We start from the raw sequence: 27,996 nt of genomic DNA on the forward strand, positions 1-27,996 counted from the left end.
TAGAGCAAATCTTGTGCGTCTTCTTCTGAAAGATTTTTCGTCCCGATTTCTTACAGATTTTGCAAGATACGTAGAGTGCGTTTTCTTCTTCATGTGGTGGCGGGCTGACTTCGACGTCACGGTGTCGAGCGTCACTCTCTTCAATAATTTTTATTTTAAGTTCCTCAGGTTTCGGTAGAACGTCGCGTGACTCCATGGCTACACGAAAGTTTTCGTATTCAGAGGAAAGACTGTAGAGCATCAGGATAGTGAGTAGTTCCTCGTTAATATCTACATCCATTTCTGCTAACTTGTCTACTGTGTCCATAAACTTGTTCAGGTGCTCATGAACATTGCTGTCTTCAAGTTTAGTTAGTATTAACCGTTTTAGAAGAGTAGCTTTTCTCGCAGGGCCTTTACTTGCATGTATTTCCTTTAATTTGTCCCATAGGGCTTTCGCAGAAGTGCATTTCTTGATGTCCTTTAGCTGTGAAGGTGCAATCAGTAAAATAAGTTCTGACTTAGCCTCTCTGTCGCTGTCAAGTTCATCGTTGCTTGGAGTTGGAGGTAGTGTGTTAGTAACATACTTCCAAAGTTTGTTTTTTATTAGCACGGCTTCAGCTTGTATCGCCCAGGTATCATAGTTATCCTTATCCAAAAGTTCGATGTGATATGTCGTTTTCGGCATCGTCTTATATTGCGCGAGTTTTACACTTCACTTCAAAAATATCGGATCCTTTTACGCTCTGCTACCATTTTAAGTTTTTGTTATGTAAATAATAAAGGATATGCAAGTATAAATGAATATTATTATATATTTAATAAGTAGAGCAAGTTTAAATGTAACAGTATATACATGAGTGTGACAAGAGTGAAAAATAACAAGTCAGACTGTAGCCATAGCATTAACCTACAGCATAGACAATGAAGAGTGATAGAATATGCATTCTTTTCACAATATATTACCTTTATTTTTTTCCATCCATTACCATTTTTAAGTTTCTGGCTTCTCTTGTAGAATTTTGCCAATGTCATGTCAGTTATTATATATTAGTTATATATTAGCTTAGAGGATGGAAAAAAATAAAAGAAATGGGAGTAAGATGGGAGTTAGACATCATTTTTCTAGAGGAGACATTTTTACTGATTTTTACAGCGACAGGCACATGACAGGTGACATAGACAAGGTTGTGACAGTGACACCTAGTTTGTGGTGATCAACATTAGATAAGTAGTCTGTGCTTAGAGGATGGAAAAAAATAGTCTGTGTGATCAACCAACAAGATTCGCTCTGGACCTTTTGGAGGGAAAAGTGTCGTTTTTATTTTGACTTTCAATTATTTTGTGAAATCTAGTTTAAAGTGGAATAGGATAGTGCTATTGTGCCTTAATCAGAGATTCAAACATGAAATTATGCGAATCTCGAACTAAAATACCCGTATCGGTCCGTTCTAAGGAATCCCGAGTCAATCCAAGCACGCCCCGCCTCAAATTGCCTATCCTCTTTGTGGCGGCCATATTTACAGAAAAACTTATTTTTATGTTTTCGGCTGAAGGACTTTGTTTCCATGGCCAGAAATAAATTAAAAAAAAAAAAAAAAAATTCAACCAACAACAAAAGCTGTGCAGCCAACAAATTAATTTGAAAAGTGAAGTGTACGCCGAGTATATTTGGAAAATATTTGTTATGTTCTTAGCAATTTTTCCGTGCATAAGTCATGGCTTGCACGAAGGAAGAAATTGAAAAAAAGCGTCTCGCGGCACTGCAAATACGACAAAGCAAGCTAACGATTCAAAATAATGCAACAAGTTCGCCTGTTAAGTTAAATTCTGAAACAAGCAGTGGACCTTTAGTAATGTATTATCCGCCGTCTACGCCTGGTCGAGTGAAAAATTACAATCACAATGCTAGTAAAACATTTCATCCTTATGCCAAACCCGAATGCAGTACATCAATGCATAGCAAAATGCCATTATCTAAAGTTGTAAGTGGCACTATCTACTTGATATCAGATAACCGTTTTGAAGTAAATCCCTCGGAATTCTGCACTCCACTTATCAATATATTCAAATCTATACCTTCTAGAAATTATGGTAAGTGATGGTGTTTTAATACAGGCTATTGTGACGAATTTTTTTTTATAATAAAACTGGCTTTAAATCATTACTTGTAATTTTCAGATGCAAAATCAAAGTTGTGGAACTTCTCAATAGATGATTATGAAGAGTTTATGTCTAAAGTGAGTTCTTTGGCACCACATGTGGTACTAGGACCTATCCCTTCATATGTTTTAAAGGTGCGTTAATGTATGAAGTACCCACAAGTGCAGGTTTTTGAAGTATTTGTAATAAATATTTATTTCAAATACTAAGCTATTCACTAATAATAAATATACATATTATTTATTACAAAAAATGTGTTCTTGTATAGTCCGTTTTTAGTGAAGATGGAAAAATTTGACAATTCGTTGCGCAAAAGTGTTGCCCGTTCTCAAGTAGCTAGTGATTGCAGTCGATAAATATGAATGAATGAATGAATGAATTATCGACTGAATATTGGTTACGCTTACGCAATGATTGTCCGAACTTGTTAAATTTGAATCATCATCGGCCCATTATTCGTGCCACTGCTGGGCTACTATTGCTTTTATTTTTTTTATTATAAATTAACATTGAAAAACGTAAAAAAGGTATAATAAAAATATACGTCATCTTTACTTATGCTGGTAATTGGTATATGCGAGTCGTTATTATATTACTTATTATAGACAAAAGTAGCTACTAAAATTTAAACAAATAAATAAAATGCCGCACGGGCACAGCGGGCCGGCTGAATTTGCCGCATTCGGCTACCACTCTTTGGCTTGTTCGGATGTGCTAACTTGCGCTCGCGCTTATTACGTTTCTTTTGTTAGTTCACGTTATTGTTACGTACGTTGTTAAGTACATTTGAATTGTCAACTTTTGTAAGTTCATCACATCTATTAATAATCAAAAAGGGAAATTTTGTGGTTTTTCATTTTAATTCAGTATAGATAATCAAATCCAACTATCATTATTAAAAATGTATATGAATAAAAACGAGTTCAGGTGGTATTCTACATAGTCTACAATAGGGCAATAATTTGAACGTGCGTCTGTAGATACTTTACGAATTGATTTTGATACTCGCGGGCCAAACGTCAAAATAAGAGTAAAGACGGCGATAACGCAATTACTAATCATTAGAATGTTATAAGTCTCACAATTCATACATTTTTTGGAAACTATTATCATCTTTCCAGCCTATCGATAAATCTATCGACAATAGCTACATGACTATTTAAAATTTTACGAAAACTGGCAACCCTGCAAATGTCAAATTTTTCCATCTTCAATAAAAACGGACTATAGGCTGTTTGATTAAATATTGATATAAATTACTGTAGCATATTAAACATTAATTATAGAAATTATAAAATAATTTCAGGTGCTATGTGAACATACTATGGATCCTAACAGTATAGACCTGTCCCCTATTGAGTCTACACTTAGAAATAAGCTAATGCCTTTCCAAGAAGATGGTGTCAGGTAAATAACACTGACATTTATTGCACCCGTGACATGTTATAGAGACACAAGGTGATCTTAACCAGTGTTGGGCATTAATCAATTAAATTTTAATGAGATATTTAATAGGCTTAAATATTAAGTGCAATTAACATGAATTGCACTTTGCAATTAATTTTAATCAAATTGATCTGCAACTTGATGACAAGGCGCCTATTTTGATCTATGTTAATTGTGACTTGCAATTCAATCAATAGTAACACATGTTTTAAATTGTCCTAAGAAACAATTAAAACTGAAACTAAAACTATATTCTAAACTAAACTTATATTCCGAGATGAAACGGAAGTCTGAGGATGTAAACAAAGGTGATGACGCTGGTGATACTTAAGATGCTGATAATGCTGCTGGTCCTAATGATTCTGATGGTGATGATGATGCTGATGGTGCTTATGATGCTGATGTTGCTGATGATGTTTATGCTAAAAGTGCAAATGATGGTGGTGGTGCCGATATCGATGGCATGCCTGACCACCAGTCATCATCAGCACTATCAGAATTATCAGCATCGCGTTCGCATCATCAGCATCACCTGCACCATTACTATTTTTGGAGAGCCACCAAACTACCTCAGGCTCTACGTCGTAAATCATAAGATTGTCATAAGATTGTGAAGGACAGATTGAAATCTCTGGGCCTCACTACACTTGAAGAAAGAAGGGTATGGGGTGATCTAATTGAAACTTTTAAAATTCCTCATGGGTTCTACAATCTTCCAGACTTTCACAACTTCTTCGAAAGAACAGTACACTCCAAAAACATGAGGTGTCACTACATGAAAATAGTCCGAAGGCCATCACTCACCAATACTGCCTACCACATCCTCGGCAACAGAGTGGTTTCAAAGTGGAACAGGTTGCCTGAGAACGTGGTCAATGCTAGCTCAGTGAACGCTTTCAAAAACCGGCTGGACAGCTGGTTAAAAAAGAAGAGTTTGTGTCTTCTAGGTCTTTAAGTTCTAGTGTTTTGTGGACTTTAACAAAAAGATTCAGAACTATTTGTCAATTTGTGGACTTTATAAAAATTCAACACAGCTTTGATATAGGCATAACAGTTTCAAGCTGCTCGCCTATTAATAATAAATGAAGAAATAAATATTTAGAATAACCATCATCAGCGTCCTAAGCATCATCGGCATCATCAGCGCCATCAGAATCATCAGCACCATTACCTTCAAGACATCATCAGCAGCATCTGCAGCATCAGCATCATCTGCAACATCAGCACCATATATAAGCATCATCATAAATATTCCACAATTAACAATTGGTTAATCGTTAATTGCGAGAACAACAATTAACAAATAATTAATTGGTAATCGTGTTTCTCTAATTGCAATTAATTAATTGTTAATTGCTGTTGTCGCGATTGACAATTAATTAATTGACAATCTTTAATTCCCTGAACAATTAAATTTTGCCCAACACTGATCTTAACAATTTTTTTTTTATAAATTACTTTGAAATGTTAAAACTATAGACCTAGCTTCGTTGCGATTTTGTTATACAATTGTATTGTATACTAATGCTCTGAAGTATATTATAATTAATGCCTGATTAGGAGCATTAACCTTAACAAAAATGTAACAGCTGCCATCTGTTGGTTTTTTCGAATATAAATACAATAGCATCGCGGGTTTACTTGCATCATTATTTACATCTATTGAACAGCAGCGGTAAGAATTAAAATAAGTGTCCGAATATGCAGAGTTACGAGTGCGACATTTCTTTGTATGAGATTGGGTATCTGTACTATGCTCCATTTCTTTAGGTAGTAGTAGTAGTAGTAGTCTTAACTAAATGTAAACAATCTTGATCCATCTTTTTCTTGAACATATACTTTATAAATCAATAGGTACAAAATAGGCATGAAATTTCATAATGAAGCTAAGTATTTGTATTTTGTATTTGAAGTTAAGTAAAAATCATTTTGTAAATGTATATTTCGTTAAATAGACATCTCAAGTTTGTTGACATTTAGTTAAGTACCTAAACAAATGGACCGTAATATATTGTTATATTATCTATGCTTATACATACACTAATAATGTCTACACTCTATAGGAGTTTCTCATCAGTTCACTGGAACATCAATGAACTATTCCATTGATGTTCCAATGGTACGTTACTTGAGCAGTTTTTTTTTTTACTCAATTGTAGAATCTTTGTGTGTCACTACTCTTACCAGAAATCTCCAGATGTTTTAAAACTTCAGGGAGGGATCCCGGATTGTTATTTTCCTTATTCACACATGTTTCAGATTCGGTATCGCACGACGCGGACGCTGCATGATCGCGGATGACATGGGGCTAGGCAAGACTTTTCAAGCTCTCGCGATCGCAAGCTACTACAAACACAATTGGCCTTTGCTCATTGGTACAACGTCATCTATGAGGTTTGTGGGTGAGCGTATTGATGTGCGCTTCTCGGAATTTTGATGTTACGTAAACTTTTTAAAATTGTTTTTCATTTATTTTTGTTAAGGGTAGTACTCAATACTTTATTCCATACTATAATGTTATATGCAAGGTGGTAGGTAACTTAAATTAAGTTACATGAATTAGTTAGTATTTAACCGCTCACCAAAAAAATAATTTTTTTTACAACCAAATGTACCACTTCCCCAACAAAAGTACTGATTGCACATCAAAATATGTATATTAAAAGAAAATTAATTTAGCATTATGAACTAAAGTTAATGCATAAATTTCATCGCAATGCATGCAAGGTGATAAAACTTTCATAGATTTCTCATAGATGGCGCTACGACTAAAAAGTCGTTGAAAAACCAAATACAAAGACACGACAACTAGCACGTAGAAAAATTCGTGAGGTCCACTGGTTCGTCCCGTTGCTTAGTTGGTATAGCGTCTAGCACGGTATGCTAGAAGACGTCGGTTCGAATCCGGCCGGATCGAAGGAATTTTTCTGAGTGTTCGATCTTTGTATTAATAATTAAAAACATACCTATTTGTCTAAAAGGTACAGCGGTCTATCGGAATGCAACAACATTTTATTTGATATAATGGTCTAATTATACAATTTTTCCAAAACAATATATCTAACAAAAAAAATATTAAAATTGCACACAAACATTGCAACCAAACCAAACAATCGTTTGAAAATTGCAGTATTTTTTTTTAAATTTACAAGTAAAGCATTGACCTACAAGTAAAGGTTAAATTTTGTTTCAATTATTATGAATTGTTTACAATAAAATCAGCTCCAAAGCTTAAAATGAAGAAAGCAGAAAATTATTTAAATTTTTTTTATTGAATTATTAATTGTCTTGCCTTGGTAGGACGTCCACACTTCTTCTGTCCGATATTCGAGATTTTTGGACTCTGCTGCTGGTACCACATCCTTGAGCCGGATCGCGAGCCGTACAACGTGTTTGCATTTATAGTTTTGAAAAAAAAATGAGGGCAGTTACATTTGCGCAGCGTTCTCACTTGTTCTTTGTTTGGGCATTTTGCACCGGACTCAAGGTTTTTTGCGAAAGAGATAAAAAGTCCCGATTATTTTCAGTAAATCAGATGAGATTTTAGAAATAAATGCAATACGTGTTATTTGTTAGATCTTATATAACATTTTGATGTAAGTGACTCATTGTATATACGAAGATAATTTGTGGAATCACTTTAGAGAAAAATTACGGTAAGTTTGTTATAAGAATTGTTATTTCGTTTGAGTTCCTTTAAATTGATGTGCAATCAGTATTTCTGTTACATAAACCATATTTTTGTTAATAATTGAACACGCGTTGTACACTGGGAAAATAGCAGTGGTCTAGTTTTGGTGTTTTTAAATTATTTTTGACCCTACTTTTGTTAGACAGTTGTTTTATTTGTAGTGACATAATTTTTTAGATGTAAAAGTTATTTGTGTAGTGGACATAATTTTATATGTATTAAGTTTTCGCTTTTTGCAATATTTCCCTTTTATGAATACGCGAGTAAATACGTAACAGATAGATTGTAATATAATAGGTCGGTTGTGAGTCATCTACTTGGGATCACTGAAATCCCCCCTGAACATTTTCGGCAGCATCCCAAGACTCCTGGAACAGCTGGGGTTACAGTAGTCCTACACCCACTCAAAAGCAAAATTGGCTTAAGTAGACGTGGCACTGCGAAATTAAGTGTGTATTACACAATATTTATGATACTTAATACAGACTTAAATAACGTCCGTGAGTATTACGAATATGTAGGAGTCGATTTACGTTTGCACGATTGCTATTGTACATTGAAAATTAATCTTTTTTTCAAACAAACCAACGTTTCGAGCTCTTTACAGGGCCCTACTCTCGAGGCACGAAATCCGTAGTTACGACCGTTTTCCTATTTTGGATAACCTACGGAACTACTTTCCAATTCCGTCAACGAAAAGGCTGTCAAATCGCGTTGTCATGTCAATCACAGTCTTAGTTCCAGCCCCGATAGAAACTCAAGTCATGATCACTCAGGTCATCCATAGAGGGAAAACGGCCGTAAGTATGGATTTTGTGCTTTGAGATAAGGGCCCCACGTCCCATGGTCAAGTCAGCCGCCTGTAATATCGATCTGGAAAAAAGAGTTGGATTTCTATAATGGGTTATTGTTCATACAAAGTTAGACATACTTAAAATGTGTTTCTCGTCATTTAACCTCATTTCTTAACTAACAGAGAGACATGGCAGAGCAAAATCCATGAGCTGTTACCGTCTGTTCCTATGATGAATATAGCGACGCTAACTAGCGGGCGAGATACGCAACTGGTTGCCGATAAACAGGTGAAAAGTATATGTTTAATATTTTATTATGTTCTATATAGTGTTGAAAGGCTACAATACAAGGATTACAATGAGAAATTATTAATTACTATTTGTCATACATATTTGTGAAATGAATCTGTCATACATAATATGTGTAAAATCGTATCAATGCTTCTCCTTCTTGGCCTGTCGTTCGCATAGTTCTTCTGGGGGACAGAACCTCTCTAAACTAAATTTTAACAATTTTTTTTTAAATTTAAAAAATTAAAGTAAGGTCATGTAATACTAAAACATCATAATAAAAATTCTTTGTTACTTTCCAGACTGAAATTGTAATAGTTAGCTACAAAATCACCAGTATGCATACAGATTTGCTGAAGAGCAAGAACTTTGGCGTTGTTATTATTGTAAGTATCACTATGTACATATGTACATACTGTATAGTATACGTCGAGAATATTTACCATTTTTGTAAAATGTAATAGTTCTATATACAATTGGCTTTTGTGCGTAAAGGAGTGCCCCAAAATTATTTAATTTAAATTGTCATATTGTTAAATAAATGTTCGTTTTTCTTTGAATTTATTTATTATATAATATTGCATTCGTATATTTGTAATATTTATTATTATAAGTATTATAACATTGAGTTTTATTGAATATTATGATGTTTTACTACTATGATACATGATGATACTCATTTATTTTTCGTGAAATTACTCCACTAGTTTGTTATAATTATTAATACTAAAGTCATGTATATTATGTACTATTATTTATTTATTAAGGATAGCCAAGAAAGTTTACAACTTAACGTACACAATACAATAAATACTTCGCCCTTTCGCCAGAACAACGTGTTAACTCTAATATATCGACATATATAAATAACACGTTGTTCTGGCAAACGGGCGACTTATAAATTAACGGATAGTTGCAACTTCACTGCATATATGTGCATGCACTTATATATATATATATATATATATATAATTATAAAAGTTAATTAAATAATAAAAAAAATTATATTAATAATTTCAATCCAATTAATTAATTAAACTTAAACTAAAACTACAACAATATGCTTTCTTTAAATTTATATAATGTGTCACCATATATAGCAACATATCTGGACGTGGGGTACTCGCAAACTTTTATTATCATCCCGTTCATAATTATGTGTAAGAAACATAATCCCAAACTATTTCTCCTACCATTCAAGTTTGCATGCCAAAGTGCTCAAGCCAGGCATTGTATTACTGTATGTTGCAATTATAGCAGTTCATATGGTCAACAGGATGAATCGCATTACCTGAAATCGCACAAAGCGCAATGCACAGTAGCTCTAAACAGCATCACACGAAACGCATCCCGCGTGCTGCTGCTTTCCGGCACGCCGGCGCTTAGCCGCCCCGCAGAGTTGTACACGCAGTTGACCCTTATTGAACCACGGCTCTTCCCCGGATACACTGAATATGGTCAGTATTATCCAACAATGAAAAAGCCACTTAACATACATTATCAACCCTGTTGAAATAAATATGAAACACTAGGTTTAAACTTTTATTACTATTTAATTAGCATTAATTGTACAGAGATAATGACGGCAAAGCAAGTTGATGTAACAGAGAGAGTCCTAGGAACAATAGCACAGCAGTACCGTAGTGATGCAGCATTGCTCTTAACTAATTATCAGGATGCAAACTGTTCATACTAAATTAACTCATTTTAACAAACCCGAATATGACACACTGCTGGATAAGGGAACTGAAAGAGGTTCGGAAAGGGTTTTAGGTGATACTAAAATCAACTTTTATAATAAACAACCACGAGTACAACATTTGAATTGAATATCCGACCCAACTCTATAGACAACTGTATAGAAATTAAATTCAGTGTGTGGAGCTCGTCAGATATAATAACGAATGCATTGTCGATTCATGACAAGCACAGGGACACAACACAACTTAGAGCGGTTCCACACAGTGACTTTTAGCAGCGCGTATATACCAATTCAGTCGCGATGCAGTCGCTAATCGACTACCTTTACACATGGCCCCACTTAGGGTCGAAACAAAACTGCGAATCGGCGCCATGCGAATTCACAGCGGAGACAACTGACGCGAATTGCTGCGATGCGATTTCGTGCGGCAAGGCCTGTCACTGCCACGGTTCGGGTGACGATTCTTTTGACGATCGTAAAAAGAGTGTTGCACTGCTGTTATTGATAACAAAAATAGGAAAAAAGACAAAGAATATTAACATCGCAGGAATGCGCGATACGTTCGCAGTTTTATGTTTCGACCCTTAAGCAGCGAACAATCGCGATGCACGTTTTTAATGATTCGACACAAGCGACTGCATCGATACAGTCGCGCGTTTGCATCGATGCAACCGCCTATAAATAGCAAGTCTCGCGATCCAATCGCGCGTTTGTATCGCTGCTAAAAGTCGTCGTGTGTAACCGCTCTTAGAATTTCGTTCAAAATCGCACACGCCAAGTTACTCTCATTAATTTTAATTTGAAGCTTTTTATTTTTGTAGAACAAAATTTAACATGATTTAATTATATTCCAACAAGGTAAAAGATACTGCGCGGGAAAGCAAACCAACTTCGGTTGGGATATGACGGGACAGTCGAACTTGGCTGAGTTACAAGTCCTGCTTCAAAAGAAGTTTCTCATCAGACGCACAAAGGAACAGGTGCTTACCAAGCTGGAAGGAAAGATCAGGTAGATATTTGCACATTCGTGTTACTTCTTTGAGTTGCTTAAGAAAAATAGGTGAATGCTTAGCTCCACAGTTAAAGGCGACTTATGGCGGAATATAAATGAAATTCTATATAAAAATAGTGTTTTTTTATCACCAAGTAGTTTAAGATGCTTTTATACTACATTATTTATTTATTACTATGTATTAATATTATATGTATGTATATATTTATTAGTACTCATTATGCAGTGCATTCATGAATATATTTTTTGGTGGTGGTTTTAGATACGCAAAATGGGTGCACCATTTTGCGTATCTAAAATTTCTAACCTAAGTTGCGTGGAAGAAATTGCTACATAGCAAATAACTTACTATTATTATACTTAAGTTACTGTTTTATGTTGCCATTGTAATTTTAAGTGCAACAAAGAATTTATCATTCAGTTACTCATAACATACATAGAACTGTTTATTGACAATCTAAGACAGACTCTTTAAACATTGTTTCAGAGAAGCGGTAATCCTAGATCAGAGCCTCCTAGATTTGACAAAGGAAGACCAACAAGGACTATTAGAAATGGCGCAGAACTACAAAACAACTAAAGCCAATGAGAAACACGCCGCTTTAATCACTTTTTTTAGCGAGTCGGCGAAGATGAAAATCCCTGCTATATGGTAGGTAACCGATTAGCACTGCTTATTTCGATGGAGCCATAACATTTAAAAGAAGAAGAAGATTAGCACTGCCATGCGTTATGGTTACTTTCGCGAGAGGGTCGATCGTGATTTAATTATTCATCTGATACCTTGATAAAACACAAAATATAGACAAAAAACACACAAAATAAAAAATACATTAGCGGTATCAATATCAAGACCATCTGAAACTAGAATACTAATGGAATTTTCTATTAATGAATGAGTGACCTCATTCGTTAATAGAAACAGAAAAAAATATCTTTAACAGTACTTGTCATATGGTAATAGTTCAGTGAATTTTAGGTATCGTCACCCTACAGTTGAGATAACTTTAGGGTGACGAAACTTAATGAGTTCTCAATGCGTACAATATAAAACTATCCTATATATCCGCGGACAAAAGACTTTGTCCCTCCTTTCTCTTATGCGTGCATCGTATTTTCCATTTGATTTAACGGCAATTTTTCTTTATGTTCCACTACACCCGTATCTCAATAATAATTTTATTACTTTCGGATTCGCATTTCGCAAGGGTATAGTTTCAGTATAGCCCCAATTGTAAAACGGTTTCGTATGACATATCGTCCCCCAGAGCTTGATTCATATCATAATATGAGTCAGGTCCTGCGGTCTCGTTCTTCGTCCAACATCCGCCCGAAACAATTAACAATTAAGTAAGTTATCAAAACGGCTCGGCTCTGCAGTGTACGTGATTAAAAAAATAAGGAAACTTTCAGACGTCGAAACCGCTAGATTGGTTTACTTCAGCTACTTTCACAGTCTAATGACATACGGCATTTTGCTTTGGGGTAATGCCGCCGATATCAATAGAATCTTTGTCCTGCAGAAACGTGCAGTTAGGGCAATTTACAACCTGGGCCCCAAAGTATCTTTGAGAGATAAGTTTAAGGAAATCAACATTCTTACACTAGCCTCACAGTACATTTATGAAAATGTAATTTATGTTAAAAGGAATAGTAATTTCTTTATGAAAAATAGTGACAGACATAACATTAATACGAGGAATAGAAATAAACTAGCTTTTCTTAATAGTCGTCTTCACAAAGTCAAAACATCATTTAAGTGGCAATGTATACGCTTCTATAACAAGATTCCAGTTGATATACAAAATTTGCCTTTCACGAGGTTTAAAACTATAGTGAAACAAAAACTTTATACTAAAGGTTATTATACAACTTCTGCGTACTTGGATGACAAAATTCCGTGGTAGTAACCCGTTTAGCTCATGGAGGTAGTCTCGATCTCTGATGTTTCAAATAAAAAAAAAATATTGTAAATGTTATTTACAAAGAGCAACCCCTAGAGTTTCTTGCTCATTCTTCTCAGGGGAATCTGCCTTACGAATGAGCGGTAGAGTTTAACTATTGTGACGATTTCAAGTGTAATAATGCTTACCTATGAAATAAAGATTATTTTGAATTTTGAATTTTGAACTGTCAAATAAGTAATACTCTACCAAATTAAAAGATGCATGATACGAATGAAGCTTCATACTTGACATTGTTTTTTGATTTGGGCGAGTATTATTAGTTGACAGTAATTGTTTCGGACCATCGAGTATATAATTAGAAATAAAGGCCACCCATCCCTGACAATTCATCAGGCAAATGGGCCTTATATCACTTTTAAATATCAACTCTCGTTTACTGAAATAGTACAGCGCCAGCAACTGAACTGTGTGTACGTCTACGTATATTCCAAAAATATTCTGTATTTATTCTAATAAAGATAATATCTCTAACTATGAGGGGCTGTTCCATTCGGTGATGTGGGAAAAACAGCAAAACATCTACTTACAAAACAACCAGAATCACATTTCATTGGTAATTAAATATTAAATATCGTCTGCTTAAAGGTAAAACCACATAATTGACAACAAATCCACAAAAATCTCCAAATTATGTAGCAGTTCTAAGAAAAATCACCATCTTTCTTCAGAGCTTTTTTGTTATTGAGTTTCACTTGCAGAAAGATGGTGATTTTCTTACCATAGCTATATAAAGACTTTTTGTAGAAGTGTCACTTATGTGGTTTTACCTTTAAACAGACGACATGTAATTTTGCAATTTTCGTCCATTATAGCAAAGCTCAAGTTAAACTGGTCGCTTTGAAGTGAAACAATTGACGACCCCGTCAATTGTTTCAAATTCGGGCTGTAATGCCAAATGGCAGAATAGTTTTCAGACAAATTAAATGACATTTCGTCTCTATTTCTTGTTATAAAATATACTTGATGTTTCGGACGGATGTGGGTACGGAGAACGAGAGTAGACTCCCTAATATGAATGATATTAACTAAGTGCACGTTATTAATATATGGTAAGACAGTATATTAAGATTCTTTTTAAACTTTACGTTTTAATGCTTTTTTCCTAGCAAATACATCAAACAGCAGTTGAAGGAAGAACCTGGCAAGTTTCTAATATTCGCACATCATAAGAACATGGTAGACGCGATATGCCTCACATTCGACGAAGAAGCGGTTCACTACATCTGTATCGTTGGTTCAACGCCTGCTAACGTTAGAGCTGTAAGTATACTTCCGTTACTTGAACTATGTAGAGATTCAACAATGCATAATGCCTTATGGGTCAACATGGGACAAATTATAACACACACATTAACGCACATAGATAAACCTGGGTACAGAGTTATATATTATTACTCGTGAGTTTGAGAGAAATAAATGCAGGCCACATAAACATTTCTCTCGGCCCGAGAATCGGAACCGGTACCTCGGCGTGGCAAATCAGTAAGCAATTGGTAACCGTTTTACCACAGAGGCAGTTCAATTATAAAAAAACTTTCTCCTATCCACAACACGAGTGTTGTTGTCTAAAGTATTGACTTTTGTATTGATTGTCTTTGGTATTGACTAGTGCCAGCAACACAGGGTTCAGATATAAATTGACTTGTACATAATGACGGATACGGACACATCTCTCTAGAAACTTAAGGTTTAATTTCATAGGCCACTTAAATATCACCGATGCGGTCCAATTAATTCGTTTTTAAAAACTAATATACAAACAACACACCAACTTCACATCAATTTAGAATAGCTATAAAAAAATCCATGATCGCCATTACGGGCAGCATTGACGATCACGATTGTGCATAATAAGGTCGTATGCTGCTGTATGTGAAGGTGAAATATCACGAATACGGAAATAACGTCTAGTAACACGGGCAGTTGTCACTTGACTAACTAAAAATGTGACGACTCCCTTAATACTCTCCCTACTCCTGGCTAAAGGAACGTCGTTTTAGCAATGTTCGCCATCCCCTATTCACCTGCCTGGAAAACCCCAATTTATTGCCGTCCTACTCGCACCGTGCGCATTGGCTGTTATTTGGCGATACCTTACGATTATTGTACACGTGCGCAATAAGTGTTAGAGTTGCTCTCAGTTATCATTTCCAACTAAAAAATAAGTTAAATGACTAAAAATTATGTTTTATTCGACTGGTTTGAAAAATAATTTTCTTTCTCAATTTGGTTTGTAGGTCCCAATTTCAATAATTTATTACGTATCTGCATAAATGATACCTTAAAAGAAACAGCAATAACTAAGCATGTTTTTAAAAGTGTTTGAACAAAAACACCACCTGCCATTTTTTTTTAAATGACGTCAAAAAACCGGTTTCGTTAATTATTCATCATTTTCGTAAACTTTAAAAGCCTGTAAAAAATATTTCCCACGATACAGATGCTTAGAACATGTTTTATTAGACTGTGTGCACATTACTTTATTGAAATAAAAAAAAAAATAATTGAGTTATTATTTGAGCTGGTCTTTATTAGCCCATACCTCTAAAATTATTGGCTTTTTCTCAAAAAATGTTAAAATTTAAATTAAAAAAAAATTTTTAGACTTCGTCTTAGACAACCCTACCTAAAATGCTTCTAAATAGTCTATGCTACCTTCACATTAAAGCTTTGCATCGACCTTCCAAACACCCTGTATATTACCTGAAAATACTGTTTTTTTTTATATCTATTTATTTATTTATTTATTTAGTTCACCAACACTACATTACAACATTCAAATATTTAACAATACAAAACAAAAGCTTAATGCTATAGCAATTATAGGTGAAGACAACATGCAAGATAATAAGAGTATTATTTTAACATTTACTACTGCAATTTTAATCAATCAAACAAATTAAATTGAAAAAATATAAATGTCGTTGATAAAGCTAATAAAAAAATAATCGAATCTATAATAAAGTAATAAAAATATAAATCATAAAAATAATCCAATACAATATAATAATATATATAAATAATATATTTTTTAAGATGTCAGGGACTTCACAGAACGTTTAAATTTAGGCAAACTTTCAGCAAAGATGTCAACTGTCTTGTCAAGATTATTGTTATGCTGGTGTGCCAGTCTGGCTAAAGGTGCAAACTGGCCCAAGTTTGAAAGGGAGCTGGGGGTCCAGAATAACTTGAAACACTGCGAGGACCTTGACAACCTACGCGGTATGTTAAAGCCGAGTTCGTTCAGTAAGTCAGGCGTGTCTAGAATTCCACGAGCTAGTTTAAACAAGAACAGACTGTCAAGTGTATTCCTACGAAGCGATAATGTTTCCATTTTGAAGTGCTCAAGCCTGGCGTCGTAATTCTTTAAGGACTTGGCAAGAAAGCAGGAATAGGTCAAGTGCCACACGAATCTTTTTTGTACTCTTTCAAGTTTCTTTTTGTACACGTCATAGAAAGGGTTCCATACAACACTACAGTACTCCAACCCGCTTCGCACCAAAGAACTGTACAACATAATTTTAATGCTGGGCGACTTAAAGTCCCTACGGTTTCGCAAGACGAAACCGAGGGTTTGAAAACCCTTAGATACGATGCTGTCGATGTGGACATGGAAGCGAAGTTTGCTATCGAACAGCACGCCCAGATTCTTAATTTGACTCACATTAGAAATTGGGTTACCTTTAATCGTGAATAGAGGGTTGACGACATGCTTAGTGTTTCTGGTGAAGTAGATTGCACAACACTTAGAGACATTTAAAATCATTTGGTTATTGTCGCACCAGGAGTCTAGGCGGTTAATGTCTTCTTGTAATTTTGCAATATCGCCAATGGTATTCACAACTCGGAAACATTTCAAATCGTCAGCAAACAGCAAGAACTGTGAGTGCCTAAAGCACTGATCTATGTCATTTGTAAAGACATTGAAAAGCAATGGACCCAAATGTGAACCCTGCTGCACTCCAGAAGAAACTCCAAAAGGCTCCGATGAATCCCGGTTTACAACGACCGTAGACGTTCTACCACACAGATACGACCCGCACCAACCCAGCAGAGGCTCTGCTATACCATATATGGAAAGTTTACGTACAAGAAGTTGATGGTTAACTTTATCAAAAGCCTTGCTGAAGTCAGTGTAAATGGCGCTCACAGAAGAACGCTGGTCAAGAGAGTGAGAAATATTATTGATGAATTGGACGAGGTTAGTAACTGTAGAGCGTGTCTTGGTAAAACCATGTTGCTCAGAGAGCATTATACCCTTGAAATGCCAAGAAAGTATGGGGGTCAGCAAGCACTCAAAGATCTTAGCAAAGATTGGCAAAATGGAAATAGGCCTGTAGTTATTCACAGCTTCCCTGTTTCCATTTTTATGCAAGGGTACTATAAGAACCTTATTCCATGCAGTCGGAAAGACACCAGTGCTCAGAGATGTATTAAAAATTAGTCGTAGAGGTCGAACTAATCCTGGGGCACACATGGTCACAAATTTAGAAGGAATTCCATCACTTCCAGCTCCCTTCGAAGGATCGAGTCTCTCCAAAACCTTGATTACCTGGTCGTCGTTAAATTGAATCATAGTTAAAAAGCTGCTAGTTAGAGATGGCGGGTCGTAGACCGCAGCAGAGGTGTCAGTAGGTTTGTTGTAAACTGAAGCAAAGTTATTAGCGAATAGATTGCAAATATCTTTACTACCAACTGCAGATTTTTCATGCAGGTACATTTGAAAAGGATAATGGCTACTGTTATTACGTTTACTTTTCACAAACGACCAGAATAATTTTGGATTCAAACGTAGATTACTCGCCAGGCAAGCTATGTACTGTTCATAACATAAATTTTTCATTTTATCGGAACGGGACCTTGCAAGTTCGAAAGCCAGTTTGTCGCGTGGGTTGTTGTTAAACTTTCGAAGCTTCTGGCGGTACTTATATTTTTCTCGTAATAGACTTATAAGATTACGTGAGAACCAAATCGGGTATTTTTTGGACCTGGGCTTGGATTTAGGAACATGTTTGTTTATTTCTTGTCGAATTATTGCATAGAAAGAAGATACCATATCGTCAACTGAATTACAGGAGGCAAATGCATTGTCCCAATCTACTTTGTTTAGATCGTGAAGAATATTCATATAATCGGCTTTATAAAAACAGAAGCGTAATTTATTATGCGCAGACATATTTTTATTAGCGGCAAAACAAAATGAAAACTCTATGGGTGGATGAAATTGGTCAACTTTGGATAAAGGAGTCATACACTCCTTTGCGCATATGACAGCGTGAGAACTCAGCACCAGGTCCAGAATGTTGCCCTGATAGTTGGAAGTACAATTGTACTACGTTAAGTTATTAAGTAAGGCAAATTCGATAAGCATACTAGACATGGCGCTCCCAGGCTCTGCACGAGGTGTAGAGAGATCATCAAGACAGCTCCATGGAATCTTACCCATGTTAAAGTCTCCCATGATAGCAATATTATCAACCCCATTCCCTTCAATTACTTTGTTAGAATTATTGATAAATTACGAATACAGCCATTAACGCACACACACACACTCAACATAGCCCCGCACTAGGGAAACCCTGTGTCGCAGGTGCCATGGACACACACATAGACAGCCACAAATTACACCCAAACTCACGAGAGAAATAAATGTACGCCATACAAACATTTCTCCCGGCCCGGGAATCGAACCTGGGACCTCTGCGTGGCAGTCCGGCATGGTAACCGTTCGGCCACGGAGGCAGTTATTAAATTAAATTCTAAGAGAACTTCCTTTTTCAAAGGGGACGGCAGATAGACAGCACAAAGATATAAGTTAGTTGGCTTACCGTCGGGATCTCCAACCTCCAGGCATATCCACAGGTCGTCACATCTAGATTCAAAGCTGAAAAGACGCCTAGAACACAAATCCCTAGAAACTGCTATAACAACACCACCGCCTATAGATTTGTGCGTGTGAAAACCATCCGCACTATCGCCACCAACCGCTCGGTCTCTCCTGTAGACCACATAACGATCATCAAAAAGTTCAGAATCATGAAAAGAGTCGTTCAACCACGTCTCCGTCAGCACAACAATGTCATAAGAACTGCAGATTACGTTGTTAAAAAGAGATACAGTTTTAAGTCTTAAGCCCCTGACATTCTGGTAATAAACATTTAATGGTCTAAATGCAAACAAACAACAAAAAGAAACAATATTTAAACTACTCATAAAATTGGAATTATAATTTAAAATTAAACGTAATTTATAATGGAAATAAATAACAGAATGAAAACAATTACAATATAAAAAAAAATAATAAAAATTTTGTTTGGATAAATTACAAATATGTCAATGCTTTTTGAAAAAAGTAACCAAGACAAAGATTTTAAGGTGTCTTCAGAGCGGACGTGAATAAAACCAGAACTGTCGCTTTTTCGGATATACACTTTTCCGTCGCGCACCCAAACAAATTTATAGTTTAGTTGACGCGCCACACGCCGAGCAGCAGCGTGGAGACATTTGAGTTCCGGTGTGAGATGTTCAGACACGTACACAGGGCTTTTTTCTGACCTCCTATACCTAGGTGGCTTGTATTCAACTTGTCTGTAGGATTATTCCGGTTGAATTTAACCACAGATGCTAGAAACTCGTCGTGAAGGCGTCTGCTATTAAACTTTACTAATACTGATCTTGGTCGAGGACTTTCGTTGTTTAATTTGGCAATTCGAGAACAATACTGAAAGTCTGACTCGGCAACGGGACATTTAATAATTTTTCCCAATTGTTGGACAATATTGAATATATTTTCGCTTTTATTTTCAGGTATGCACTGTTTTTCAATATTGTTGGATCGCGAGAGCTGTTCGAGTAATTGCAGACGGCGATTAAAGTCCTTATTCTCTGTTCGCAGCAGCTCGTTGTCCTTTTGTAGTTCAGTTATTGACGCTTTATGCGACTCATACCTGGACCTGTCATAGGTATTTCTTTACTAGGAGGTTTGAAGTTTGTACAGTCAAGCGCACACCAATCTTGCACTTATTTGCCTTGATGTGAGTTGTATGTAAGTCTAAAGTGCCTGACTTGACATACTATTGACCTTGTACTACTTTATTGCAATATATCGATGGAATTCATCAGGAAGAACTTAAAAACCATTGAAACATATCTAAAATGTAAAGCGTAAAAATGATTAAAAAAATAAGTAAAATGTAAACATGATTATTTGAATCAATAAAAAGCTCGGTGTTCATTTTGCGATAAAATTTAGCACAGTCTGATCACAGTATTGCGCAATAAGGCAAAAAATTAAATATTTTGGTTTGGGCCATTATTCTTGAACGGCCGCGATATGTATGTATAATCACGCTCTCAAATCTCAGACTGTAATTTAATGCAGTTAAATGTAAAATTTGGAGAAGCTACTGGCCATGTCTTGACCTACAAGTCAATATGTGAACGAATAGGGTGAACGTATTTGTAACACAAATGCGACTCAGATTTTTTATTTGAATACTTATAAAGTACTGGTAACGCTTGGAAATAGTCACATTGATGTTATATATGTATGCCTGTTTTTGTTATCTTTTGTTAACATTTATGTGTCAATGTTATATATTATATTGAAGGTCGTCATTGTGTAATGTTATTGAATACAGAGGTAATTATTGGAAAATATACAACGATAATTTCGAAAAAATTTCACAAGGTTCCGTACGGTAGTCGGCACGCACCTGCGCTTTTTGTTTATCTTTACGAGATCATAATTTATGTAGAGTAGGTACTTACAGAATCAATTGTCTATCCTTTGGGTTCAAGTGAAGAGCAATTGAGAAGATTAAGAAAACTAAAACTCCCGAAGTTTCCTACCCGGCTAGGCAGATTGTATCCTAATAGATTAGATAGAAGAGAGTTTTAATAATAGGAATGCAGTAAGAGGTTTCGGGGTCAATTTGAAATAACTGTTCGAGAATCAATATAAACATTTTATTTGTTGTGAGCACGTACAGACAATAAAACGCCTCTAAAGATTAGTGATAACCAACACTAGCATTGCCTAAGCGTCGGAAAGATCTATACTTAAATATCTAGGTGACAATGGAAGTATAGCTTCCATTGTGAATAGTTCGCTAGGTATTAGGTATATTCTATTTTACTATATTTTTATGACATACTGATGTTTATTTCTTAACCTTTATTGCACACAAAACAGTACAAATGGCGGTTTTAATGCCATAAGACATTTGGCAGATATTGTGTTAAGTTTGATAATAATGTTATACTTATTGTTGGGGTTTTGTTTCTATGCAATATGAAACTCATACTACATGTATCCCTTTGTTGCCCGTGGAATTACCAGCAGAACTACTAGTAGTCACACGGACAATAATAATCTCCCGTATAACTATCGACAGGCCTAGTTATCGTATTTTTCATTGGATCAAAGTTTCCATATCCTTTATTATAATAATATAATAAAGGATATGGAATTGATGTTTATATCAATCAGTAACATGCATTTCAAAAAGCATTCATGCTATCGCTTAACTTTTGTTCTAGGACTTAGTAGACAAGTTTCAACACTCCGAGTCGTGCCGTGTTGCCGTGTTGTCCATTACAGCGGCCAGTTCCGGTCTCACGCTCACCGCGGCCAATCTCGTGCTATTCGCCGAACTGCATTGGAACCCTGGGGTATGAATTGTAGCACAGATGTTGTTACTATAAGTTCGATAGTTACCAATACCCCGGTAGTACCAATTTTAGAAATAAATATTTCGAAATTTGTTTTAGTCTAGGAATTTCCTAGTTTGAGACCTGGTTTCTTTTTTTGTGATATCAAGTGACGGGAGGAACACGCCTGTCCATAACAGTTGCAGTGCCATTCAGAGCTTTAAATAGCAAAGATCTGAGGGGCGCTACCACTGCGCCTGTCACGCTAAGACATAAGTTGACAAAGCCCATGCACCCGTAATTTCACCAGTACCCTTACCCATCAAAACCGGAACACAGTAATGTTCACATTCCTGTTTGGTTGCAGAAATAGGTACGGTACTTCCCTGGACGAACTGTCTCATAATTAGCTTACTGCTATTGCATTATTCATGATAGGTGTGCTTGTTTGGAGCATTATTCTTATTATTGCTTGTATATGAGTATTCATGAAAGGGGAGCGTAGGGGAATGGGTAGCGTACTAAGGAAAATTGACAATAAAACTCATAATTTATGCAATTTCAATTTTTATCAGTTATGAACGTACGCTCCATATATCTGGGTACTAGATAATCACAGAAAAAATATGGAACTAAAATATAATATTTGGTTAAAAAGAAAAAACTAAAACATGTCATTCGCTCCCATTACCCCACAGCTCGGGAAATGGGAGCAGTAAGTATCCCGTATGTCATGTCAAATGGAGCCATTATATATAATCAGTCTGAAAATAATATGATAATAAAATATGTAAGTTATAAAGCAATGAAAATGAACAAGAAAGTGTTAAAGGAATGTCCAACGAATATTGCAATGGGATAAGGAGAGCCAAATAGCTCTCACTACCCGCGTAACATCGAATTGAAAAAGGAATAAAACAGTAAAAGCATTTCTATTTTTATTGTGATTTCAAGCATTCTAAAATTTGATAGATATGGTGACATAGCTACCTGGGATGATGAAATTTGCCAAATTTTACACAACCATCTCATACCACTAAACGCGGGGTTCTACGGGGGCGCCCACGGGGCTCGAACCTTATAGAACATTAACGAAGACATAGGAGTGCCGTTTGCACAAATACGAGCATTGGAAAAGTCCAGTTTAACACCGCTCTCATTATCCGCGGGCTCCCAAAACCCCACGTTCCCCTAACAAGCAAATAGATAATTTCAAATCTAAATTGAAATCAAGTCTAGCGACAATTTCGCCGGATAAAGTTCTGATATATAGGATGCACAGCCGAGTCTGGCGTTCTTTTTACATTTGAGTCCATGCAATAATTTATTAAATGACTTTTATTTATAAAGAATACTTGAAACAAGCTCAGTGATAGTCCTATAACGGGACTTATTGCCTGCTTATTGGCATTTGAGTGCGGGAAGGAAACTTCGTGAGGAAATGCGCTTCTACGAAGGTCCAGAATTCTTAGAAAACGTGAAATTTTAATTGGGATTTTGTCATTGTGGTCTTGGGCCTAAATCTTCCAAAACCAGTAGACTGATGTATATTCTTATTTAATATGTGATTCGAATAAAATTTGCGCGACTGCATCGACACAATCGCCTATAAATCCCAAGTGTAGCGATGCAATCGCGCGTTTGTATCGATGCAGTCGCGTGCTTGCATCGCTGCTTAAAGTCGCGCGCGTGTGTAAAAGTAGACGATTAGCGATTGCACTGTTACCGTGTCGTCGCCGTGTAAACGCTTTAAGATACGTAAGGTCTTTGCGATTTAAGACTCTGAGTGGCCTGTTATGGACAGGCGTCTCGCTTACCATCAGACGTACGATTTGTTTGTCCCGTCACTTGTGCACATGAGTAAAAAAAAATTGAGTAAATTCCTATTATTTGCAATTAGTACATTTTTCTCCTGTTTTTACTATGTTAAGTTTTTGCTAGACTTTTCCTTAGATTCTGTATGTTATATGATAGATCTTAACGCAAGCGGAGTCGCGCGCACATCGCATTGGGCAGACGGGTGGCGTGTGCGTGCGATACCTACTGGCCAACGGTACATCCGACGACTTCATGTGGCCTATGTTGCAGGATAAACTTAATGTAAGTGTAAACTTAATATACATGTATTAGTGGCAGTAATTGCATTTAGTTCTGAAAATGTTTGGTTTTATGCACATTCCCGGAAACATAATTCGAGCCGCTTTGCATTTTTATTTTTAAAGAGCAAGAATACTAAAATATTGTTGTCATCGAAGAAAAAGTTTTCCCCGATTTTACAAAACAAATTTTTCAACAAGGACATAATTATGGAATTTTTAAGATGTTAAATTTACCAGTTTCAAAATTGCACGCCTCGAGTTGTGCATTGGAAGTATCAAGATATAATAAATATATACTGTCAACATTCTACACAAACTTGTCGTTACTGCCTTCGTACCTTTTGTCTTTAGGTTTTGAACAACGTGGGTCTCAGCGAAGACAATTTTGAGGATACGAAAACTAAACATCAGGTATGCACAAAATTTTCACGTATCGTCGGCTAAATTTGTAAATCTCGTAACCTCCATTAATTTGCACTTTTGAGTAGGCAAAAAAAACAGAACTACTAGAATTAATTATAACGACAATCTATGATTAAACCTTTAACTAAATATAATAACTAAAAGAAGGTCTGCAAATTATATGTTAAATTTTAATTGCCCGATATTGTTCTTAAAGAGTAAAAAAGGCATTTCGTTTAAAAACGGAGTTCCGAGGTTTTGAAATTTAGCCGACGATATGTACCGTTGACGTTCGTCTTATAATACTTGATTTCCATTGTGAAGTATTGTAACTTTTAAAAGCATTTTCGTTACATTTTCCTTTGGCCCACAATGCCTTTATTCTACTATCGCTGGATTTGGTAGTCTTATTCGCAGATGGGATTGTATGATTAAAGTAAATTTATTTCACAAAAAATAAACTACATGGGGACATCCATTGTAGCATCGGAACACATTTCTAAAGTGAATTTGTATAATATAGGCACAATTTGACGTAGCTTCGATCACTATGTGTTCGTGGAATTATAAAGGAAAAAAAAGAAAGGAAATGGAATTATAAAGGCATAAGACATGTCTTTTACTTCTTTTTTATTTCTTTTTGCTTTACCCCAAAGCAAACCGCCGTATCTCATTAGACTGTGAAAGTAGCTGAAGTAAACCAATTTAGCGGTTTCGACAAGTCTCATGTGCCTGTAATTTCACTAGCACCCTTACACTTTCCTTTCAAAACCGGACCGCAGTAATGCTCATATTACGGCTTGGCAGCAGAAATAGGTAAGGTGGCAATACTTCTCTAGACTAACTCTTTCACGAGCTCTACTGCTACCATACAAGATAAAGCTTCGCTTGCTATCCTATCTACCGACCCGAGAGGTAGGGTTTTCCGAAGAGAGTACGGGCTCGATGGCAAGACCAGGGCGGTACGGCGGGCGTCCAGAACTGGCTGGGGTTTGTGGTTAGCTGCAGAGAACGGACACGTTCATCTGCCCCGGTGGTGTCTGGCCTGGGCGTAGCCCGCGCAGCTAGCGCGTCAGAGTAGCGGTTTAGTTGAGGGTCTGAGCCGATCAGACTCGCGAGGCACTTGAGTTGCGCTTCAAGTCGGTAGCTATGTCCGGACACTGCTGCTTGGTACCTCCGGCACTAGCCCGTAGAGCTAGTAGAGGATTAGCTAGACATCTTCCGGTCCCTCCAGCTGCGTCGGAATAGTAGTATTATACAATACTGCGTTACTGTATACATAAAGCAGCGATATATCAGTGCCTCCAGTGAAAAAGGAATAACTCAAAATCGACACTTTTCAGAGACAAAAATACCATACTTTTATTGATTGTTGGTTGTTCGCATTTATTATTAGCATTTTTTATGATTTCACGCTTTAGGTATACGTCTAAGCTTACGTTTGATGGGTATTGGTTAAACATCCAGTCCTAATTTCAATATTTTTTAAAAGTTTTTTCGTGTTGTGTCCTTGTTTACCAAGAGCTTGAAGATACAATACGACTAATGTTAACAAATTCTAAGACATAAAACGACTTATTCCTTTAGCTGCGACTGTTCTATGGTTATAACAGTACTTATGACACTCATCTTTATCACAAACAAAGAAATAGTACGACTTATTCAAGCAAATAAAAAATGTGTATGGAAACAACTGTGCGGTAAAAATGACGAAATTGTATAAATTTGTATTTTATGTTACATTAATCTGTACCTACATTTGTCGTTGAAATAATTATAATTGTTTAAATCTGAGTATTCATCGGCTGTTACCGTTTTGGTAGTTGGTAGATAAAATACATGACATTCACTGTCAACTAATGGTAGAAGAGCCAGAAGATCCTTCTTTTTCTCAACGCTTATGGGGAGAAGTTTGTCGGATCTGTTTGTCAACAAATAACTAAGATCTTTGACTCTTCCGAACATCGAGTATGTACTCCATCTTCCGAGTCTCTGGAATGAAAGACTAGAAAATATTTTTACACTAGCTATTACCGGTTCTTTCGTTCACTATTTGTTATATGTATATATATTGCTATTGTAAAAGTAGCAAACTTGCGTCACAAGCATTCTTCTTGGTTCAATAATTCCAAGTGCTTGATCCGTAATTAACTCCCTCTGCAATGAAAGCAAAGAAAAAATAAATAACTGTATACATGACTACTAAAATAATAACAAAAGATTGCCTAAAAATAAGAATAATGTATAGGTACATATAAATCGTACCTAAACGTTGTTATTGTAGGAACTATAGGTTACTTACACTAATCTACGTAGCCGTGCGTTTGTAATGAAATATTATATGTAATATTGATATAAGTAGTGTCTTCATCATTGATTACCTCTCGATGGCGATGTTGTTCAATATCACTGTAGCTGTGATCAAACGATTCGGGTAGATTTGTAATAAAAAAGGGAACAAACATTACTCTCAAAATAAAGTACATAATTATAGTGATATATAACTGCTCTTAATAATAGGGCAAACAACGGTACCTACCTTTTAATTTAAAGATGTTTCTATTCTAACTGTAAAAAAGTAGGTATTCGCCCAACGGTTGACAAAATTACATATTTATTATATATTATATATAAGAATATAATTTTATTCTCATACTTACCATTTTGCGACGATTATTGATTATTTTTCGTCCTTTGTACATTTTTGCAGCAAAATTATAAGTATAACACGAATAAGCACTCACACTGTTCTGAGACGCTATCAAGTTCTTGTAACAAGCATCATCCTCCGGATTCAAAGTACGTCCTGGTTTAAATTATTTTCAACCCACCATTTGTTGTCGTTTTGATAAAACATCAACTTAAGCCAATCCAAACTAATATTATAAATGCGAAAGTAACTGTGTTTTATTTGTTCGTCAATGGTGTTGAGTGAGTTATGCCTTTATGTACACTATGGAATAAGGGAATAGTCGCTTTTAGTCCTACTTTTTTTCCCCGTCATTATGGAACAACACGAAAAGTGTCTTTATGTAAAAGTATGTTTGTAGTTATTCGTTAAACATTGAATGTATTTTTTTAGTTGAAAGCACTTGTACCGTTAGACTCATAATTATGCCATTAGAAACAGTGAGTTACGCCCTTAGTCCAATATAAAAAAAGAAGGGTAGGAGACTGCTACATGATCTTTTGATGTGTTCTGTAATCGGACACGCTGAAGCCAATGGTGCAATAAAAACAAAAGGGCATAATTCGTCTTATTCCGTTTTTCACTGGAGGCACCGATATTATAAATCAATACCTCCAGTGAACACTACACCATCTTAGTTTTTGGACCTGTTCTTGTTTATTTTGTTTTTTTGTTTCGTTATTTTTTTTACAAAATTCTTGGAGCACAACGTTAATAAATAACAAAAAATGACCAAAAAATAAAGTTGGCATAGTGTTCATGGGAGGTATCAAAATGACCAATATAGTTTTAAATGTGACATATGACACGGAGTTATCCGTAATGGTGTTCAAAAGTCTTTTACTTTCAGGAAAGCAAAACCAATATAATTCAGTATCTATCTTCGAGTTTTTCAAAGAACGAACGCGACTATATACCAGGAACGAATATCAGACATGGCTCTATCAAGGCAGACCATCATCACATTGAACAATCGGGCAATTGTGAGAACAGCATGAGTATTGGAAACGGATATGAGGCGTTTTTGGATGATGAGGAAGGCGATGAATTATTAGCAAACTTGGTTTTATGATACACTATAATAATGTTTAAACTTATACATATCCCTT

At 35.8% G+C, this 27,996-nt stretch overlaps 1 protein-coding gene across 2 annotated transcripts; it reads left to right on the top strand.

Moving 5' to 3' along the window:
• The first annotated feature begins 1,618 nt into the window (after positions 1–1,618).
• LOC113231411 (SWI/SNF-related matrix-associated actin-dependent regulator of chromatin subfamily A-like protein 1) lies at positions 1,619–27,994 on the top strand. Of its 2 annotated transcripts, XM_026465721.1 has the most exons (14): positions 1,619–2,073; positions 2,161–2,276; positions 3,449–3,549; positions 5,848–5,982; positions 8,256–8,361; positions 8,667–8,750; positions 9,641–9,821; positions 10,925–11,075; positions 11,566–11,730; positions 14,152–14,305; positions 21,587–21,718; positions 23,672–23,797; positions 24,148–24,207; positions 27,738–27,994. In XM_026465721.1, the coding sequence occupies exons 1-14, from the start codon at positions 1,698–1,700 to the stop codon at positions 27,957–27,959; spliced, it is 2,109 nt and encodes a 702-aa protein (XP_026321506.1). In that variant the 5' UTR covers positions 1,619–1,697; the 3' UTR covers positions 27,960–27,994. The 2 variants fall into 2 exon arrangements, with proteins under 2 accessions (XP_026321506.1, XP_026321507.1); XM_026465722.1 differs by lacking the exon at positions 8,667–8,750.
• Positions 27,995–27,996: the final 2 nt, after the last annotated feature.

The sequence above is a fragment of the Hyposmocoma kahamanoa genome, unplaced genomic scaffold (genome assembly GCF_003589595.1).
Source record: "Hyposmocoma kahamanoa isolate Upper Pololo Valley unplaced genomic scaffold, ASM358959v1 65, whole genome shotgun sequence".
In the NCBI taxonomy this organism is placed as follows: Eukaryota; Metazoa; Arthropoda; class Insecta; order Lepidoptera; family Cosmopterigidae; genus Hyposmocoma; species Hyposmocoma kahamanoa.